Source organism: Xiphophorus hellerii, chromosome 12 (genome assembly GCF_003331165.1).
Source record: "Xiphophorus hellerii strain 12219 chromosome 12, Xiphophorus_hellerii-4.1, whole genome shotgun sequence".
NCBI classification, from domain to species: domain Eukaryota; kingdom Metazoa; phylum Chordata; class Actinopteri; order Cyprinodontiformes; family Poeciliidae; genus Xiphophorus; species Xiphophorus hellerii.
In genome coordinates, this window is record NC_045683.1 from 32365980 (window position 1) to 32384676 (window position 18697).

General features: G+C 39.7%; 2 protein-coding genes across 2 annotated transcripts; both read left to right on the top strand.

The window, feature by feature from the left end:
• Window positions 1-978: 978 nt before the first annotated feature.
• Window positions 979-12110, top strand: nelfb (negative elongation factor complex member B). Its single transcript, XM_032579195.1, has 13 exons — window positions 979-1080; window positions 2594-2754; window positions 2856-2955; window positions 3874-4104; window positions 4337-4522; window positions 4607-4719; window positions 4797-4899; window positions 5751-5846; window positions 6710-6852; window positions 7051-7157; window positions 7302-7443; window positions 9713-9821; window positions 11647-12110. Exons 1-13 carry the CDS (start codon window positions 979-981, stop codon window positions 11809-11811), a joined length of 1758 nt encoding a protein of 585 aa, XP_032435086.1. The 3' UTR covers window positions 11812-12110.
• Window positions 12111-12214: 104 nt separating this feature from the next.
• LOC116730174 (P2Y purinoceptor 4) lies at window positions 12215-16934 on the top strand. Its single transcript, XM_032579196.1, has 2 exons — window positions 12215-12292; window positions 15623-16934. Exons 1-2 carry the CDS (start codon window positions 12235-12237, stop codon window positions 16663-16665), a joined length of 1101 nt encoding a protein of 366 aa, XP_032435087.1. The 5' UTR covers window positions 12215-12234; the 3' UTR covers window positions 16666-16934.
• The last annotated feature ends 1763 nt before the right edge of the window (window positions 16935-18697 follow it).

An 18697-nucleotide genomic window follows, 5' to 3' on the forward strand; every position in this document is an offset into this window, starting at 1 on the left:
CTCCATACAGCTATGTTTGCTGAGGCACTCCAAAACCTTTTCTATTGTTTTTGTTGTTTTAGTTCCATTATTTACAGTATGTGATTCATGTTCAGATATGATGTTATTTTTCTGAAATACTATTAACTTTACACTAGAGATAACACATCCTACAGAGTTCCACTCTAGTCTCTTAAGTTTACTGAATAATTCCCTAGAAGTTGTGCCGGTCATGTTATTTTAGAATTAGGAGACAGGTATTTGTGTGTGTGTGTGTGTTTTGTGTGTGTGTGTGTGTGGGGGGGGGGGGGGGGGGGGGGGGGGGGGGGGCAAGGTGGCTTGACAACATACTAAAATGTATTTTCTAGCAGAGTCTTTAAAATTAATGGCATCCTACCTTTTCTTACACCCACATCCCATATTAACCAAGTTCCATATAAAGTCTGTCCAAATCAATCTGTGCAATGTGGTTTTAGATTTGATCAAAAATCAGGAGCAGATTTGATTATACTGTACTAGTTTATGTTTTTTATTTTTTTCGTTTATGGTAATAGTTGCTTTGCAAACCTAGAATATGTTTACATGAATATAACGATTAATGGAATTGTATTTTTTACAAATGATATGCAGCATTTCATTAAAATCTGAAATAAAAAGAACATATAAAGAAAAACACAGTCTGCCCGTTTCCTTCCATGCTTTAGGGCCATTTTATATATGCCACGAATGAGGTCTGTATGGTGCACTAGTGTGCCTCTAGCGCACTAAACAGGTAGTGCACTAAGACCCAAACAGAAAAAAATTACCGGAACGTTTGCTTAGCAAGTGTTTTCGACGGAGTGTTTTTGTGTTACCATAAGGGAAGTTATGTCTGTTAGTGGACTTCACTACTGTTTTGTGCGGTTTCTAGGGATCGTTTAGCCGTTTTGCTCCAGGAATCCTGCCCGGAAAGCTCGTTACTGCATCAGCTCCAGGGTGACGGATCAAAGCGGAGCCAGGATGTTCGCGGGCCTGCCGGAGCTCGGGATAGCCAACGGCGAGGACTTAAAGGAAACTCTGACCAACTGCACAGAGCCTCTCAAAGCCATTGATCAGTTCCAGGTGACCACGACAGCTCAGCGGGTCTTATGTTATGTATCTGGTGCATTTCAGAGAAAATCCTGGAAAGTTATGAATTTTCAAAAATCCATAAATTATTCTGAGCAGTTGCTGTGGTAACCGCTGGTGTTTGAGGTTTGCTGGTTTAGATGACTGCCTGAGATAGAAAGGAACCGTTTTTATTAAACTAGAGAAGTATTAATATTAGTAATTAGTCCAACGTCTTAGATGCAGCTGTACAACAATTGTAATGCTTTTTTTTTTCAAAGCAAGTAGATCCCATGTGTATACTTGGGATCAAATAGTTAAAACAAGTTTTTTGTAGTTTATGTCCCAAGTTTTACATTGGGACATAACTTGTTAGAAAAATCCTATAATGTGTATTTTTACATTTCACGGTGTGCAAAATTATTATTATCATTATTATTATTGTTGTTTACCAATATTCTGGTCCAGAAACGCTTGCAGATATGCTGTAATTACTTTTATGTTTAATGTTTGATGGTCAAATACCTTTTGACAAAGGTGCAAATAAGTTCTATTTGTAGATTTCCAGGCATTGGCAGAGAAAGCTCTCATTTGCTGTACACGTAAATGATAGTTGAATAAGAACATTAACAAGCACTAACAGCAAACACAAGCATCATTTCCTCTTCCTCCAGTTGGACTCCTTCTGTCATGTTGTGTACTATTAAGAGGTGAATTTCCTGACTTCACTGGTTAACCAACAGGAACCAGCCTCTCTGAACATGGAACACATGTGGAATTTGCTCCATTTTGTAAACGTCCCAAACTTTTAAGATCCACATCTTATATGATGTGGGTCTGGTTTCATCAGGCACCTGTGGGCACCTGTAGGATATTGTCTTGGACTATCTCTTTGAGAGTATCAAATACTTTTTTCCAGAACTTTTTGACATAAGGACATAACCAAAATGTGTGGGTGATGGGCAACAGTTGCTCCACAGTTCCTCCAGCATCAGCTACCATGTCTTGGATACAAGTTCTAATATCTAGAGAAACCTTTCATTTAATTAATTTAATCGTCTATTTGAATTCTCCCAAATTCTGATATTTTAAAGGCCTAAACAAAACATATTTAGGCAGAAGAAACCCTTTCTCAGATAACTTCTTTCAACATAGCTTGCATATAAGTTAGAACAGGGTAGTGTACTCCCAGTGATATCTACTGTTTATTGTATGTTCACCTGGCCTCCAAATGGCACAGCATGGTGAGCAGATAGAAAACAACATTAGAACAACAAAGCTAGTGTGGAAAGAAGAATTTTCACCTTCAACATAAACTGTAGATTTGTGTCTGATGCATGTTTGGTTGAAACAAGCTTGTATTTCATACACTGAAGTTATCCCAGGTGCGTAGAGTAGCCAGAGTAGCGATAGCTCATAACAATATTACTCAATTAAAAGTGAAAAATGTTCCAGTAAGGAGGTGAATGTGTTCAACTGACTCGTACAGTTCAGATATATAAGTTATTGTTGCCTTTCTTGACTGCAGATGGAGAACGGCATTCTGCTGCCGACGCTGCAGTCCGCTCTGCCCTTCCTCGACCTTCACGGGACCCCGCGGCTGGAGTTCCACCAGTCTGTCTTCGACGAGCTTCGAGAGAAGCTGATGGAGCAAGTTGCCGTCATTGCAGAGGGCAAGGATGAAGACCGGTGAGTCCTGGCGTGGTTCTGATGCTTCCTGAGCGGAGCGCTGTGAGAGCTAATAGAAAACTTGATTCGATGATTGTATTGTGTTTTTCCATTGTTTCCAGATATGGGAAGCTTGAAGAGCTGCTGGAGAAGAGCTTTCCTCTGGTGAAAATGCCTTCCATACAGCCAGTGGTGATGCAGGTGCTGAAGCATCTACCTAAAGTAAGCTCTCATATGAAACTGTTGCTTAGAGACATCCAAGCTAATGTCTCTCCACCAGGTAACAGTGAGGTTGCCATAACAGTTTGTTCCCTTCGGTCAGGTGAGGAAACCAGACTTCAACTTCCTGCTGACGTTGGCGATGCAAAACTGTCTAACAGGTCTTTCTGTGCCATCCATTAAAAACAGATACAAAAGTTTTCAGATGTTCCTTAAAATCCACTCAGCTTTAGGGTTTTAGTTTATATTAGATGGTACAATATACCATCTGCAATGGCTCAGTATACCATCAGTTTTTAACTCAATATTAAAATCTGTTAATATTCAGTTTTTATAGGAGGGTTGCACTGATTATTGTTTTCTGGCTGATACGGATTTTTTTTTTGTTTGCAATGGTGCTGAAAATAGCAAGAGTTGCCAGTTCTGGGTGGTTTTTATTGTTAAATGTGAACATGCAGACATGACCTGGTCTGTCAGTCAGACTCACAGCAGAGCAGAAGAGCACAGTGGCTGATTTTTAGCCCTTTGCTGAGATAGAAAAGATCAGGGAATAAAATTGGCGTTATATGTAAGTTTAAAGCCATCTCCCAAAGTTCTGGGCCGATTTATTTTAATGGATACACCCCCAGTTTATAGGAGTGCACCAATAAATTGGTCCTAAAGTCGGCCACTGTCCCATTTTGCTCTGCCATGAGAGAAGGCCAGGAACTGGAGGGTGGTGTTCTTGTGGTGAAACCTCCTCAGTTCTGAGAAACGTTTTCTATTCACTCCTTACTGTTTGCTCCAGGTGCCCATAAATTAAATGGAGGTTTTGAATCTCTCTGATAAAAATATATGTCTACCAGCAACACGCAGCTTTGGCAACAGCAAGCTGACAAGAAAAGATCAAGACCCAATCTTTATCCTCATCCCACTCTGCAGGTACCAGAGAAGAAGCTGAAGATGGTCATGGCTGACAAAGAGCTGTACAAGGTGTGTGCTGTGGAGGTGAAGAGGCAGATCTGGCAGGACAACCAGGCTCTGTTTGGGGACGAGGTGTCCCCCCTTCTGAAGCAGTACATCGTGGAGAAGGAAGCAGCCCTGTTCAGCAGCGACCTCTCCATCCTTCACAACTTCTTCAGTCCCACGCCCAAAACCCGGCGCCAGGGCGAGGTGAGTCGGCCAGACCTGCCTTCAGGCTGCACTCTGCTCCCTGCATTAAGCTATCAAATGTTGAGTTTATAATAAACAGTTAATATCAAGGATCTAACAAAAGGAATTACCAGGAACAGTGCTTGTAAATCAAAAACTAAACATAGAAGTTTAAAAATGTCCTGCTGACCCACAGAGAGGAAATTCAAGACCCAAGGAGGTTTTCTATGAACCGCTTCTCTTTGGCCTGCAGGTGGTGCTAAAGCTGACCCAGATGATTGGGAAGAACGTGAAGCTGTACGACATGGTGCTGCAGTTCCTGCGGACGCTCTTCCTGCGGACGCGGAACGTCCACTACTGCACACTGAGAGCCGAGCTGTTGATGTCTCTGCACGACCTGGACATCAGTGAGATCTGCTCCGTGGACCCCTGCCACAAGGCAAGCTCCCACCCACAAACCCCCACGGCCAAATAGTGCCGGCTCTGCCTTCGCTGCTAAATCTGTTGGTGTTTGTCGTCACAGTTCACCTGGTGTCTGGACGCCTGCATCCGGGAGAAGTTTGTGGACAGCAAACGAGCCAGAGAGCTGCAGGGTTTCCTGGACGGTGTGAAGAAGGGCCAGGAGCAGGTCCTCGGGTAACCAACGGCTTCAGCACACCAGCAGGGTCTGCTCTGGGATGGGTCTGTCACTAAAGATTTTCTGTGTGTTCCAGAGATCTGTCCATGATCCTGTGTGACCCGTTTGCCTGCAACACCCTGGTTCTGAGTTTAATCAGGAACGTACAGGAGCTGCTGAGTCAGGACGCTTTACCCAGGGTGAGGCGGTCTGAAAGACAACGGCCTCTTTATGTAGGACGACTAACAAATAACAACAGGATGTAAAACTTCTTAAAGCTTTTCCCTGAAGCTGCATCTAAAGTATGCTAGAACAGCTCAAAAAATCTAAATATTTTCCAATGCTTCCTGATTCTTGGATTATACTCATACATATAGTGAAATATGTCAAGATTTTAGTCCTTGTAATTTTGATGTTAATCGTTTCTAAAAACCCAAAGTTCAGTGTCTCAGAAGATGAGAATACTACAAAAAATAAATTTTTTCACGTTGTCATAATGGGGTATTTTTTGATGATTTTGAGAAAATTCATTCACTTGATCCAATTTGGAACAGCCCAGAATGTGAAATATGAATAAGTGTGTAAATGCTTCCCAGATACTCAATATCTGGAGATTTTTTTTCTCCTAAAGACAGAAATTGTAAAGTGAGGCCACTCAGTCACATTAGGCCTCACACACACTTTAGTGTTAGCTACTTCTGGTGGAGCAGTTGGTCTAGTCACCCCAGGCAAGAGGCTCAACCAAAGAAAAAAATAATTCAATTTATTTAGATAATGGAAATGATTCTTTTCTTAACTGTTTGAACAAAATGAGTTGAGGAATATTTCAGCATTCTTCCAAACTCCAAAATCTATTGTGTCTTCTTGTGGCTGACGGCATCAGGTGGTCAAATCCATCACTACACCAGCTGCTTGTGTGTGTATAGAGTGTGGATGGATGGTATTAGTTGTGCTTTTTATCAACACACTGTTTAGATATTTTTCAGTTTCTAACTTTATTGTTTTGTTTCTACAGTATCAGTGTAATGTGTGTGTGTGTGTGTGTAAACAGGACAGCCCAGACCTGCTGCTGCTCCTCAGGATGCTGTCTCTGGGTCAGGGAGCGTGGGACATGATCGACAGCCAGGTCTTTAAGGAGCCTCGCTTGGTGCGTATTCACAAGAATGTTTACAAAAACATCCAACATGTCGGAATGTGTTTAGAGGAAAGATCTGATGTTGGTCCAGTTTCTGCAGCCTGAGTTCTCCACAAATTTAATTGTGAATTTTTATACTAGACAAAAACTTGTGTCTGGGAAAAGTATGGAGTTCTGACAGGGAAAATCCTTTGGAAACCTGCAGATGACAAGGTTTGACAGATACTGCATGGGATGCGTACAGTTGATCCTCTGCTGGCTGATAATAAAAGAATAAACAGCCTATAATAGTTCAGGTGGTTGTATCATAACAGAGAGATACTACTGTCTTACAAACATAAAGAAGGGAAAGACAATTATTTCTTACTGCTGAATTTTATGCAGGTTTTAAACCTTAGTATCCCTGTTGTTAGCTTTTGATCAGGAGAACACGCAGCATGCTCAAAGGAAGGAGCTAACGGAGGCCTACTCCTCCACAGGTTTGTTTTCTAAAAATCAGGACCTTTTAGAAAACAGTAAAATGTCCGACCTCAGCAGTGACGGCACAATGCAGGCATGCAGCGCAACAATCCAGCCGCATTAAGATGAAGATGAAGCCTTTTTGTGTTTGCCTTCAGGCAGTATGGATGTCTGGTAGAGAATCATGAAAGATTCACTTTTCACTTTTAAAGGTTAATTATGTTAATCAGCCTGTTGGCGTTAAAATACCTGCTTTGTTAGTCTGCTTTCAGTCTGGTTCTGATCATCTTCCAGGACTCTGGTGTTAAATAAGGACTAAATCATATAAGAAAGACAAAAAATGTCAATGATACGTCTTAGCAGTTTTTCCTTTCACTCAACTATTTGTTCATGTTTTTGTTTGTTGTTTTGATCAGGATTTAGAGGTGGTGACCCGCTTCCTGCCTGCTATGATGTCTGTGGTTGTTGATGATCACACCTTCATAGTAGAGCAGAAGCTTCCCAGTGAGGAGAAAAGCTCCCTGACGTACCCCACCAACCTGCCAGACGCATTCATCAGGTAAAGCCCAGTGGGGGGCAGAGGGGTGATGAAGGCTGATCATGTGAAGCAACTTCTGTTTAAGTTATTTTTCTATTTCAGCCTTTGCTGAAATGTGCATCGAGCCAACACATGGACTCGTTAGTTTTTGTGATGTCATACAGAAACATAAAGCAGAGTAAGGAGGGTGTGTGTGAGGGTGTGTGTGTCCCGCCTCAGATACCTGCAGGACAACAGAGTGGCCTGTGAAATGGGGCTCTACTATGTTCTACACATCGCCAAGCTGAGGAACAGAAACGCTCTGCAGCGGCTGCTGCCTGCTCTGGGTGAGCGTTGCTCGTTTCCGAAAGCTTGTAGGTGGTGAATAACCATCCCAATCAGTTCTCTGTTTAATTCTTGATTAGAGACCTGGACGGTGCATGGGTCTGCCCATCTCTGAGGGTGTATATGTGTGTGTGTTTGACCTGTAGTGGAGACCTACAATGACATGGCTTTTGGTGACATCTTCCTGCACCTGCTGACTGCTCACCTCACCCTGCTCTCTGATGAGTTTGGATCGGAGGAGTTCTGCTCTGTTGTCTTCGACGGATTCCTCCTTACTTCCTTCTCCAGGTTGGTTCCCTCTCGCTGCTGCCATGATCACTTCCACTCCTTGTAGCAATAATTTGGAAACTAGATTCACAAGTATACATTTATTTCATTTTCTTATTCAGCACATGGTCAGAGTCATACATACATACTCAAATATCCAGTCATGTTATCATTAGCTGTGGGACGTGATTAAAATGTTTTCTGGAGGTAATTGCAGGATCTGTAACATCATCAGCAGCCATCATGAAGTCTACTCTACACTGTATTTGAAGGTGTTGAAGCGAGAGACCAACTATTTAAACCATATTTAACTTCCTTAAAGTTAAATATGGTTTAACTTTAAGGAAGTTACACATACACATATTTAACTTTAACTTCCCTAAAGTTAAATATGTGTATTGTGTATTTTCCAGGCACTTAGTGCCATTTTATAGCACAATACAGTAACTATGTTACCTTCAATTTGCAATTTAAAAAGGCTTCATATACATATACAATGACTTATAATAAATTTTGCTCTTAATTAAATTTCTTGAAATTGGACCTCTGTCTCTTTAAAAACTCCTGCTTGTTTTGAAACTCTGCTGTCAGGAAGTCATCACAACATCACACCTCTATTAACCCTTTAACGCTTTTACCGACATTTCAGGAGAAGTAGCTCCTATAACGAGCTCTGCAGATGTGTAGTTCCACTACACATCAGCTAATTGCTGCTGGCTAGTCTGAAGGAGCAGAGTTGGGAGGGATGAACTGTGAGACAAAAGTCTGGAAACTGCAACTCCGGGGAGGACCTGCAGTTTTAAGGTAGTTTTAAAGCAGTGCTAGGTCCAACTAGGTGTTCTGCACAACTGAGTGGTTGCCGTGGAGATTAAAGGATTTCTCAGACATTCATGAAAGAATCAAGGCAACACTAGGTATGTTTTTGATGAGAGATTAACATTATTAAAGATGTAAAGTTCAAAAAAGTTGATTTTGCATAATAGTGCCCCTTTATAATGTGAGTCAATACAAACTACTTAATAAAATAGAATAGAATAGAAGTACTTTATTCATCCCAGCAGGGAAATTACTTTACTTCTTCTAATGAGCTGTTAGGTTAATTATTTTTGCTTAAGCTTTGAAAAGTCTTAAATGAAACTGATCGTTTTAGGAGATGAATTCTGTTTCAAGCCAGACGTCCCTTCTTCTGCTGATGGGACTGATGTTAGCATGAGGTCGCTAGTGAACATTAGCACAGGAGGAGGGGGTGGCTTGTGGGTCCAGATTGATGCCCCAACCCACCAGCAGAGCATTCTGGGATTTGCAGTGTTATTATAGTAGATGTTTAGAGTGATCTCACTGTTGGCCATTTTTGGCCTGCCAGCCAGACTTTGACACTCGTGCTGTCAGGGCTTCCATACAGCAGGCTCTTCACTGTCTGCATGTGCCTGGCTCCACTTTTAAGGCCACCTGTTTAGTTTTGTATCAGCTGGTGTCGAGCGAATTCGTGATGGTTTTAGTCTTGGTGTATCAGTTGGTCTGTTCCTCCTGCAGCTCCTCCTCACACTGCAGAAACGCTGACTTACCAACAGGAAACATGAGATGCATCTTTCACCTCAAGTTCCATATAGATATGGTTCTTCCTCTTCATCACTTCCTGTTTTTAGTACAGAGATCACTATCCTGAAGAGTGATTAGTTTTTCCATCGTTAATGTTAAAAGTTGGTCATAAGCTAGTTATGCTGTGTGTTTTGAGACCATTTTCAACTAATATTGTGATAATGACCGAATAATGCAAACACTGCCTCATCAAGCTTCAGCTGAAGGAAGGAGGGGGCAGGGCGTTTCGTCATCCAGCCTGGTAGAAAAAGAGACAGGAGGAAAATAAACAAATAATCACTCAAAGGGAAGTTATTGAGCTAATTTTAATTTATCTTATTGTGACAGGTTTATTTATAAGGTCACAGATGAATGAGAAATATTTCCATCTATCTGTAAACTTTCCAAACAGAAGTTTTTCACCTCACTTTCAGGTTTGCCATTTTCTTTTAAAGAAATCTAAGTTTAATTCACATGTTGATAAAACAACAATTGTATTCTATAGTAGAGAGGTTACACATGCTTTAGTCATTTCTATTTAAGACTGCTTCCACTTACAGATTCAGAGGGACCAGAATGGTTTAGTAGGAAATTAAATGATTTTGGCTGTTCGATACGGGATGAAGGCTTCGTTCTCACTCATGGCTTTCTACCTGGGAGCGCATGTGACCGATTCTGTGTGTGTGTGTGTGTGCGTGTGTTTATTTCACAGTAAAGAAAACGTCCATAGACACATTCTGCGCATGTTGCTGCATCTCCACCACAAAGTGCTGCCTTCATATTTGGAAACGCTGATGCAAACACTGGAGCCCCCAAAACAGGTAGGCATGGTTTCCACGGTTTCCACTTCCAGCTCATTTAGGGTAAACAGGAAGTCTCAGTATGCTTAGGTCTCGACATGAAGGTAGGGCTGATCAGGCGCAGAGGCTGCACACACTGAGAGAGTTGTCTATTGTTACCTTGTCAGATCTATAATAGCTAACACTTTTTCTTTTTACAAATTTAATAAAAATGCTCCGTCACGTTTGTCCTGAGTTCTTCTCATCCCAGAGATTTGCAGTAGCACCGACTCAGACTGTCTCAGGCCCTGACAGTAACACCTACATGATCTTATGAGCCTGTACAAAGTTCCTATTCTGAGAATTCACACCAGCAGCCCCAGACTCACAGCTCCACATCTGACTCAGTCCAGATGTCACACACTTACCTTTCCCTCATTTGCTGAGTGACTGCGGAAAATTGTTATTGATTGTCTCCCAGAATCATGTGATGCTCTGGATCAGGTTAAAGTTAAATGCTTGAAAACTGTGGGCTATGATGCAATGAGGGATGGGTCAGAGTCCTGGACAGTGCTGACCTGATGATGAGACGGCTCAGATCCTGGTTGACGACAGAGGACAGGTAATTCTGTCTATCTTTGTGTCAGAGTTGCTTTGCAGCTCAAACATGTTATCAGGCTTTGTTTCCATAGTTCAGCCTTTGTACCATAAATCTAAATATAAATGACTGATTAGAGCCACGGAAATGGTAATGACCTGTACCTGAATAGCACTTTATCAAGTCCAGAGGACCCCAAAGCGCATTCAGTCATTCACCCATTCACACACACATTCACACACTGATGGTGGCAATAGTAGCAACAGCTGCCCTGGGGCAATCTGGCAGAGGAGAGGCTGCCATGCACCAGTGCCACTGGCAGGGGAAAGTGGAAGTGTGACGTTATTCATGTAGGAACCAATGGTTCCAATGGCCTGATTACAAATGTCCACAAATCTGTGTCTACATTCTGCTAATGTCAAAAAAAACACAAATTTGCAATTTTTGATTTCCATTAAATAAGAAATCAAATTAAAACCACATGTGAATAGTTTATTCACATAAGCCATTAAAAATAATGGCATCAAAGGATGTAAACAGTTAAATGAGATTATATTCACAATTTAGCCATGGAACTAGCGCTCATCATTTATCAGAGACGTCTGCGTCTTATTCAAGTGTCGGAGTGACCAGCCCCTTACACTTAGGAGTGGCTACAACATTTGCAGAGGGAGATTTTACATAAGGTTTAATATGTTGGAATGACACACAATTTTGTATAAACTGTGTGACGCTGTGAGAGCTCTGGTGGAGCCAGCATTGTCCAAAAACCAAAAACGAACCATCATCCTTCCACTGCTTCCTGTCGTTGATTTTGTGGTTTTCTCCAGTAATAACACCTGTGACTTGTGGAAAAAAGTGTTTCCTTTCCAGTTCTGTGAAGTACATCTGTTTTGATACGGCAGAAAAACAACCTCATCGTAGCGCAAAAAACTTTTATAGAAAAATGTGAGATTTTCTAAAATTCCCAAGTTTCCATTAAGCAAATATATTTTTGTAATTTCAATTCACACAATTCTATTTGTAATGGAAATGCAGCATCTGTCAGATGGTCCACCTTCTGTTAGGTTCCTTTAAAATCTGTCATTTCAGAAAGTTCAGATTTTAATTTGACCTTCTAAAAGGTTTCTTAATGTAAACCCTAATAACTCTCCCTGTATCATAAAGTAATGGAGATATTTGATGATTATGATCCTTGGAGCTGTTTTGAGCTCAGCTCTCATGCTTTCCCCTGCATGCTGACTCATTCTGCTACGCTGTGTGTGACAGTGCAGTGATCCGCTGAAGGAGCTGCACAGTCAGCTGACGGAGAAGCTGGAGGCCCACAAGAAGAGTCCGACGCCCCCAGACGAGCCTACGTCTCTGGACCTGGGGCTGCATCCTGTGACGGTGCCCACCACGTCCTCCTCCTCTGCCCCAACCACCCCGGTCTGAGGGGGGCCGCAAGCCGAGGCGGCTGGGGAGGAAATACTGTTACTGGCTGCTGGCCAGAAGGACGTTATGCGTTTCTGTGCTGGATGAGTTTTTCTCTCTGTCACCCTCTGTAGGATGTTTTTTCTCTCTTGCATTGTGATTCAGCATCTGAGTATTTTCCGTTTTGATGTTTTTTTGTTTTTTTTACAATTGTTTCATTTTTGTGTAGAAATATAGTATTTTCATACATGACTCGGTTATCTGTGTGAAATATTTGATCTGTGCCAGTGGTGTAAATAAACAGTTATTTGCAAAATAAATTGTAAATATTCTTTCGTATGACGCTGGTTCAGCTCTTGAGCAGTGCTGCATCACATTATTTTGCAAACCACTAGCACTTACCCACAATGTGAAGGAAAAAAAACACTCATTTGGCAACTTCCCATGCAGCTACTGACAAGTGCGGCAGATGAGATGGTTTTCACCCTGACAACAGGTCCTGGTAAGCTCTTTCTAAACTATTATATACAAAGAACCAGGTGCAGTTAGAAGTTAAACGATGTTTGTTCAAATGTTCTGTAAAACATTTTAGCTTAAAAGATGTTTAGTGAACTGAATTAAATCTGGATGGAGTGAAATATATGTGGGGACTTTTAGTGTTATCTGTGGGAGTCTCCCCGGATACCGACATCAGTTCTGATAGGTAACAGATGAGTTTTATTTGATATGGTGAAATGGATGTTATTTTGTAATAAATAAGACGCTACATATCATTTACATATGCAAACTAAATTAAAAAATGAGTGAAAACCTCATTAAATGCAAGATAACTTTTACCACTGCTGTTGCAGAATTCTTTCCTCTCTCAGCCAAAGTGTTGCAGTATTTATAGAATATCCAGCTGTGTACTGATGAGACCTTTACATTATCAGGTGCATCTACAAATGACACCAGGTTTTAAAAAAATCCAAGTAGGACTGTTGATGTATTCATGTGTCTTATAGCAACACCTTAATAATACGAATGCACTAAATATTAGCTTAATAATAACACGTGAAAATGTGATGAGAATAGGCAGATTCTGTATTTACATGATGGGAAATGGTACCAATGATATTTTAGTTCAAATTTAAATTAACTTTGTTCTGGTCAACTTTTTGTGCTATAACTTTAATTCCTTGTTTACAGTTGAAATCATATACTAAAATAAAAGGACATTTTCTTCTAAGGTTATATCAGAGCAAACATCTATTATTTTAAATCAGTTACAATTTTAAATAATATTTCTATTTGCCAAATGCCAGAAAACTATGTGAAAACATTTTTTAAACATTTATTTTCTAGCTTTCTTCAAATTCATAAGTTGACATGCATTTAGTCAGTATCTAAACTGTGTGACTGTGGGTGTATTTTGAGGCCACACCTGGAACAACCTGCTTTCTGGTTTGACATGTTTAAAAATTCAACAAATATCAGGAGGAGAATTGTGCAGCTACACAAGTCTGATTCATCCTGGGATCAATTTCCAAATGTTTGAGAGTGTCACATCCATCTGTCCAAACTGCTATGCACAAGTATGGACAATTTCTCATGTAATAACTTCTAGAATTTTAGAAAACTCAGTCATGAAATTTTAGATAATTTTCCTCAAGAAGATAAATGACCACCAACAAAATCCTTTGTCTTATGTTTAACCGGTTGTATGTAAAACATTTCAATATTAATAGAAGTCTTTCTTGTTTTTTGAAAACCTGGATTTACTGAAGTGAACTGCCTGAGTGGCCACACGATTCCACCACAGTGAAATGTCAGAACTTTGCTTTGAGGAAGTGTGATGGGATCAGCTGGGTTTTAGGTGTAAATGCATTGCTTCTCCGTTCTGTAACAACACTCAAATCAGGAATAAAATGTGGTGCTTAATTCAGGGATTTTTTGACTCACTTCAATTAATAAAACAAAAGAAAGAATGAAAAATGTACAACTTAACACCCTACTCGCCAGTTCTGCTTTAGTTCAAATGACCAGAGCAAATGATGGAGGCTCATGAAAAAAATTAAGTTATTATATTAACTACATATTTTTAAAAAAAATGTAATTGTAACATTCAAGCATGTTAAATGATATAAGCAATAGAAAGGAAAATATATATACATTTTCCGTGCTGCCACAGATTGGATTCAAGAATTGAAGGATTTTAGATATTCCTTTTGATTAGGATTTTTAAATAATGCAAGTTTGCCTTCTCAGAGATCAATACATTTTACAGCACTTTACTCTGGAATGGGAGGATACTTTAAATCTTTAGAAAAGGGAAACAAAACCACCAAAAACAGTAAATAAAACCTCACACAACCAAAACCATAAACAAAAGGGATTATGAAGTCTCTGTAAACAAAGAATCTTAATCATCAGAATGAAAATTAGTGAGCTCCTGTTAATTCACGCAATTCACGTTAATTCATGCAATGAAGTAATTTATTGCTTATTGCAATAGGCTTACACATACATAAAATTTTATTGCTAAATAGTAAAGTATCGTGGTTTTAAATGTGGTCACAGTTCTCCTGTTTTATAAGTATCTTCTGAGGCTCTATTCATTAATATTTGAGCGTTGTCACATATATTTATTTCTTTAATTCCAAAAATATCAAACCAGGAAGAGAACTAAAAAACTGCTGTCCAGAGGTTAAGTACATGGGTTTCAACAAGAAGAAGGCATAGAGATTATATGTGTATGAACTGATGAGGAAGCATATTGGTCCGCAGTCAGAAATCTACCAATCTATCATGAAAAAAAGTTGTTAAAATTGTTTTTAAACAACCAATGAAAATTTTCAATTGCACATCTGAAATGAGCTGTTGATGTGAATTCCCTTTGGTGTGAGTTTACATGCATCATGTGTTTGTGTTAGAATAGAATAGAATAGAATAGAATAGACTTTATTGAGCAGCAAGGGTTAGGGTTGGGGGAAACTGTTTATTTGTTGACAAGCTATAGGATACGATGTAATATGCCAAAATGAAAGTATTCTTCCCCTTCTCTTTTCCATTGCTTTCTCTAATTGATTTTTCCCATTAAGACAAGAGAAGAAAATCCAAATATGGTAATTTCATGCTGATAGATTATCACCAGCAGGGTTTCAAAATGCAAATAGAAAAAGCAGAACCAAGAGACAAAAAAATCAGGAGACAAACCTGCATTTAAACTCAAATTTCCTGTGCATCAACTGATCAAAAGTTTCAAACTATTGACTTAAAAAATTGAAATCCTCACATAAATCTCTTTCGTGCCATATTCCCACTCTTCTGGAGCCATGCACAAATGTTTCTGTTTGAACATAGCGGGATTGTTGAGCTGCACAAGCAAAGCCTCTCACAGTGTTCCATCACAGCAGTGAGGCAGTCATTGAAAATTTCTGTAAAAATCCTCAAATGCATTGAAAAAAAAATGGATGCACAATTTATTGGTTTAAATTCCACTGAAAGGGACATTATGTCTCCACCAGCCTACTGAAAGGCATGCAAAATTGGTACTCACATTTTGCATGCCTCAATGAATATTAAGATAATCAACCTGCCCTAACTGCTGACCACTTTTCGATACTTTCATTTCTATTTTTAAAGTATAAAAAGGAAATGGTCTTCAACTTTTGTAACCAGCCTGTTTGAGTTTGAAAGCAGGTTTCAGTGTTCTGTCTCCTCTGCATATGTTCTTTCTGCCTTTGTTTTTGCATTTTTGAGCTCAGCCTACAACCTTATTATGATCCAGATATTAAGATTTTAATCAGGAGAATACATAATACTAAAGCACTAACCTGCTTTTTGCTCACAGGTGTTGCAACAAAAAACATGGTGGAAGTGACTAGTGTTGGGGATTTCACAACACCACTAACCACCAACAACTCATCTGATTGCCAGGGAGAGAACCAGCATTTTGCTCTCACCTTCTTCCTGTGTCTGGTCTTCTTCATCGGATTCCTCCTAAATATGTTCAGCTTGTGGGTGTTCTGTTGTCGTTTTCCATGCTGGACGTCAGGAACCACCCTGCAGTTCCACCTGGCCCTAAGTGACGCCATCGCCACTCCGGTGACCCCCTTGATGGCTGTGTACTTCGCCATGGGTAATGACTGGCCCTTTGGCCACTTCCTCTGCCAGGTGAAGATCGCCCTGCTGAGCTCACATTTTTACGGCAGCACTATATTTCTTACTCTCATCAGCATCCATCGCTACATTACTGTGGTGCACTTCAACAAAAGCTGCCGCTTCAAGCGGAAGGCTTTTGTTCGAAAACTCTGTGCATGTGTGTGGTGTTTGTTGGGAATCCAGGCTCTGATCTATGCAGTCCTGCTCCCTCCCAGCAAAGAGAAAGGGAGCAGTCAATGTCTCTCCATCCATCAGAGAAATCTGACCAATTTCTACTTCATCATTAACTTCTTCCTGTTCATCTTTGGATTCCTGTTTCCTTTCTCTGTCTCTGCTATCTGCTATGGCCGCTTGGCAAACACACTGACAAACCTTAACATCAGCACAGCCAAAGGTCTGAAAGTCAAGCTGAAATCTCAGAGGATGATAGGTGTGTGCCTGCTTATATTCGGCGTGTGCTTCCTGCCTTTGAATATTGTACGAACTCTGGGAGTCGTGTTGAAGAAATTCTATCCGGGAGAATGCAGTGTTCTCCAGCAGATTGAGACGGCCTACTACACCACCTGGATCTTAGCCGGTGTGAACAGTTGTCTGGACCCCATGCTGTATTGTTTTGGTTCTCAGAATTTTCGAGATGCATTTCAGTCTCTCCGGGCTGGGAAGATGGATGTTTCGAACAGACCGAACAGAAGTGAATCAGAAATGACTGCAAATCAGAGAGAGATGGATTAACTGAAGCCCAAAGCATAGCTTGAACCATCTGATCATCTTTACAACTTGAATTATTATTGCCATTGACCTCATGGAGACTGAAGTAATCTGGAAAGTTAGCAAGTTGTATTTCTTTCATCAATTAGCTGCATTATTCCAGTATTAACAAAAACTACGGGATTGTAGTTATGTTTATTTTTGATGAATAATTTTCCACTTGTTGGAAATTGAAAAATAATGACGATTCAAACATAAACATTAAATTTAACATAAGCTAATGTGTGTGTAATAAAATAAATTGTAAAATGTGTTTAAAAGAAGCCTTGCATATGTTATTCTGTCCTGGGGAGTGACTTATGGGTTCCTTCTCAGGGGTTTTTTTTTAGCCAAGAGGTGGCGCTAGTGAGTCAACGCCATCACCAGCCACCTTCCTTCTCTAGAGACGAAGGAAGCAGAAAAAAATGGAAGCAGTACAGTTTCTGCTCGATCAAACGAATGAAGCCTTGTGGCAGATTTAAAGAGAACCTGGACGTGTTGAACCAGAGACACGGGAAGCCTGGATTTGATGAGGACAGTGAAGCTACAAGAGATCAAATATATAATAATCCATGTGTGGTCATACTGAGAAATGCAACATCAAATCAGGTTTTTTATTTGTTTAGTTTTTAAAGTTCAGTTTCTTTTGCTGCTTATTCTGCCAAATTTCTCCACATATTTGTTTTTTAAACTATTATTCTTCATTAAGATGCTATAATTGCTTAAATTAGTCATTTAAGAATCTCAATATAGAACTTGGCATAATTCTAAGCTTATCCTAAAGTTGTATTTCTTAACTTGGGATTTCAGTGTTAAAGTAAAAATACTTGAAGTATTTGTTGACTTGGGGGACGATGACTTGATCCCACCTTGCAAAAAGAAAAAGAGGTAATTATAAGGGTATGACATCTAGTCCTGGAGACAAAAGTTGCCGTTTTTTTCACTTTTTAACAGAATTTGTAATGCAAATTAACATTTATTTACGTAAATGCAACAACATTTCTGTATTGCTCTAATTTATTTAGATGCACCTGTTTCACTTCGCAGCACCGGGCCGCGCCACTGGGAGCGGCTGAACACTCTTTTTTCCCTTCTTTTTAAATAAACTTTATTTACAATTAAAGAATATACAATTGCAGACAGTAGTATGCTCGAGGTGCTGGGGTAACAAATCCACAGGATTCCATGAGAAAAAAGAAAAAAGAACAGTTTACAAATCAAATCCATCACTTAAGGTTGTAGGTTTCATAGCTTTAGAGTTGGTGCACATTTTAAAAGAGTCCTAAAAACATCTTACATAAGCTCTAAAAACAGTGAGGTTGGGTTTGTTTTTAGCAAATTTACAGGCAAGTATGGGGAACTTAGCCAACAGAATAAGAAAGTTTATAATATTTTCTTTCCCAGTCATACTGTTATTAGAAATACTAAAGAAAACATGTTTAACATTTGAAGGAATAAGTATATTACATTTCCGACTAAAGAAAATATTGAAGTCACACCAAAACGTTTTGCTGAAAGAGCATTTCCAAAAAAGGTGGGTTAATGTTTCTTGTTCGATGTGACAAAAGGAACAAAGAGGATCAATAATGGGAACATATTTATTCAGTACTGAATTTACTGGGTAACAGCTGTGTAAAATTTTAAGAGACACTTCCCATAGTTTATTTGAGACAAAAAACTTTCTTGGCAATAACCATGTTTGTTCCCAATCAATAATGAATAAAGATTGTTCCAAAAAAAGATTGAAGCAGGTTTGGTAATAGTATTCCTCTGGATTATTTCTCTAATATGTTTATTTCCGGTTTTAATACTAAGGAATGGGTCTGAATTACCAATAAATAACTCTGGAAATCTGGGATATTGGACATGGACTGTACCTGAGGTTGATATGAGAAATTTCAAACCTGGAATATCATCGAAAACAACAGCAAATTCTTTAGGGGTCACAGGGAATTTATATTTACAAAGAAATTCACCATAATTAAACAGTTGACCATCCTCATTAAACAGGTGTTTT